A 2,961-nucleotide genomic window follows, 5' to 3' on the forward strand; every position below is an offset into this window, starting at 1 on the left:
ATGTCAGTGAAGACACCTGCCAATTGGTCAGCACATGCCCGGAGCACACATCCTGGTAATCCGTCTGGCCCCACATCTTTGTGTATGTTGACCTGTTTAAAGGTCTTACTCACGTCGGCTACGGAGAGTGTGATCACACAGTCATCCGGAACAGCTGATGCTCTCATGCTCTCACTATTTTTTATTTATTTAACTAGGCAAGTCAGGTAAAAACAAATTCTTTATTAAAATGACAGCCTAACGGGGAACAATGGGTTAACTGCCTTGTTCAGCGGCAGAACGACATATTTTTACCTTGTCCGCTCGAGGATTTGATCCAGCAACCTTTCGGTTACTGGCCCAATGCTCTAACCACTAGAATACCTGCCGCCCCTATAGATGTGAGTGCTAGAGGGCAATAGTCATTTAGGCAGGTTACCTTGGCGTTCTTGGGAAGGGACTATGGTGGTCTGCTTGAAACATGTTGGTATTACAGACTCAGTCAGGGAGAGGTTATAAATGTCAGTGAAGACACAAGTTTGTCAGCGCATGCTCTGAGTACACATCCTGGTAATCCGTCTTGCGGCTTTGTGAATGTTGACTGTATATGAAGTATTACATAAATAAGCAATATGTTTGAGAAAACAATGAAATGTAATCTACAAGGGCTCATGACATGATGGGAGCTGATATTATATTATGACAGACCAGCTAGATCTACTGTCTCTATTTACTGTCTCTATTATGTTATGACAGACCAGCTAGATCTACTGTCTCTATTATATTATGACAGACCAGCTAGATCTACTGTCTCTATTATATTATGACAGACCAGCTAGGTCTACTGTCTCTATTATATTATGACAGACCAGCTAGATCTACAGTATCTATTATATTATGACAGACCAGCTAGATCTACTGTCTCTATTATATTATGACAGACCAGCTAGATCTACTGTCTCTATTATATTATGACAGACCAGCTAGATCTACTGCCTCTATTATATTATGACAGACCAGCTAGATCTACTGTCTCTATTATATTATGACAGACCAGCCTACGCTAGCTCAACCGTCCTGTGGAAGGGACACACACATTAGCCTACTTAGCCTACGCTAGCTCAACCATCCCGTGGAAGGGACACACACATTAGCCTACTTAGCCTATGCTAGCTCAACCGTCCCGTGGAAGGGACACACACATTAGCCTACTTAGCCTACGCTAGCTCAACCGTCCTGTGGAAGGGACACACACATTAGCCTACTTAGCCTACGCTAGCTCAACCGTCCCGTGGAAGGGACACACACATTAGCCTACTTAGCCTACGCTAGCTCAACCGTCCCGTGGAAGGGACACACACATTAGCCTACTTAGCCTACGCTAGCTCAACCGTCCCGTGGAAGGGACACACACATTAGCCTACTTAGCCTACGCTAGCTCAACCGTCCTGTGGAAGGGACACACACATTAGCCTACTTAGCCTACGCTAGCTCAACCGTCCTGTGGAAGGGACACACACATTAGCCTACTTAGCCTACGCTAGCTCAACCGTCCCGTGGAAGGGACACACACATTAGCCTACTTAGCCTACGCTAGCTCAACCGTCCCGTGGAAGGGACACACACATTAGCCTACTTAGCCTACGCTAGCTCAACCGTCCCGTGGAAGGGACACACACATTAGCCTACTTAGCCTACGCTAGCTCAACCGTCCCGTGGAAGGGACACACACATTAGCCTACTTAGCCTACGCTAGCTCAACCGTCCCGTGGAAGGGACACACACATTAGCCTACTTAGCCTACGCTAGCTCAACCGTCCCGTGGAAGGGACACACACATTAGCCTACTTAGCCTACGCTAGCTCAACCGTCCCGTGGAAGGGACACACACATTAGCCTACTTAGCCTACGCTAGCTCAACCGTCCTGTGGAAGGGACACCAATCCTGAATAAGTTTTTAAGCCAAATTCTAGTTTGTGCGTTAAATGTATACAGTCCACTTATAATACAGTCTTTGTTGTAGCCCTGTTCTGTTGTTGTCATCAACATATTAATGATAGAGTCTTGTCTTTATAATACAGTCTTTGTTGTAGCCCTGTTCTGTTGTTGTCAACATATTAATGATAGAGTCTAGTCTTTATAATACAGTCTTTGTTGTAGCCCTGTTCTGTTGTTGTCATCAACATATTAATGATAGAGTCTAGTCTTTATAATACAGTCTTTGTTGTAGCCCTGTTCTGTTGTCATCAACATATTAATTGTTCTAATAGGGTAGCCAGTTCATTTAGAGAAATATTGAAGAAGGTTGGTGTCACACCCTGATCTGTTTAACCTGTCTTTGTGATTGTCTCCACCCCCTCCAGGTGTCACCCATCTTCCCCATTATCCCCTATGTATTTATACCTGTGTTCTCTGTTTGTCTGTTGCCAGTTCGTCTTGTTTCAACCAGCATTTTTGGCTTAGCTCCTGCTTTTCCCAGTCTCTCATTTTCTCGCCCTCCTGGTTTTGACCCTTGCCTATCCTGACTCTTTCTAAACACAGGCTACCATGATTACAGATAATCCTGAATGAATCATAATAATGATGATTGACAAAGTTACAGAATCAATGTTAGCAGCATGCTAACCTCCCCTGTCATTGTAATGATGAGAGGTTAGCATGTCTTGGGGGTATGATATAAAATGCTAACCTCCCCTGTTATTGTAGTGGTGAGAGGTTAGCATGTCTTGGGGGTATGATATAAAATGCTAACCTCCCCTGTTATTGTAATGGTGAGAGGTTAGCATGTCTTGGGGGTATGATATAAAATGCTAACCTCCCCTGTTATTGTAATGGTGACAGGTTAGCATGTCTTGGGGGTATGATATAAAATGCTAACCTCCCCTGTTATTGTAATGGTGAGAGGTTAGCATGTATTAGGGGTATGATATAAAATGCTAACCTCCCCTGTTATTGTAATGGTGAGAGGTTAGCATGTCTTGG

At 44.2% G+C, this 2,961-nt stretch overlaps 1 protein-coding gene across 1 annotated transcript in view; it reads left to right on the plus strand.

The window, feature by feature from the left end:
- Nucleotides 1–250: 250 nt before the first annotated feature.
- LOC129835671 (Fc receptor-like protein 5) overlaps nucleotides 251–2,961 on the plus strand; it is an 8,072-nt gene continuing 5,361 nt past the window's right edge. The window contains exon 1 of the mRNA XM_055901389.1: nucleotides 251–254. Coding sequence (XP_055757364.1) covers nucleotides 251–254 — 4 coding nt within the window. The remainder of the gene's footprint in view (nucleotides 255–2,961) is intronic.

The sequence above is a fragment of the Salvelinus fontinalis genome, chromosome 36 (assembly GCF_029448725.1).
Source record: "Salvelinus fontinalis isolate EN_2023a chromosome 36, ASM2944872v1, whole genome shotgun sequence".
NCBI classification, from domain to species: domain Eukaryota; kingdom Metazoa; phylum Chordata; class Actinopteri; order Salmoniformes; family Salmonidae; genus Salvelinus; species Salvelinus fontinalis.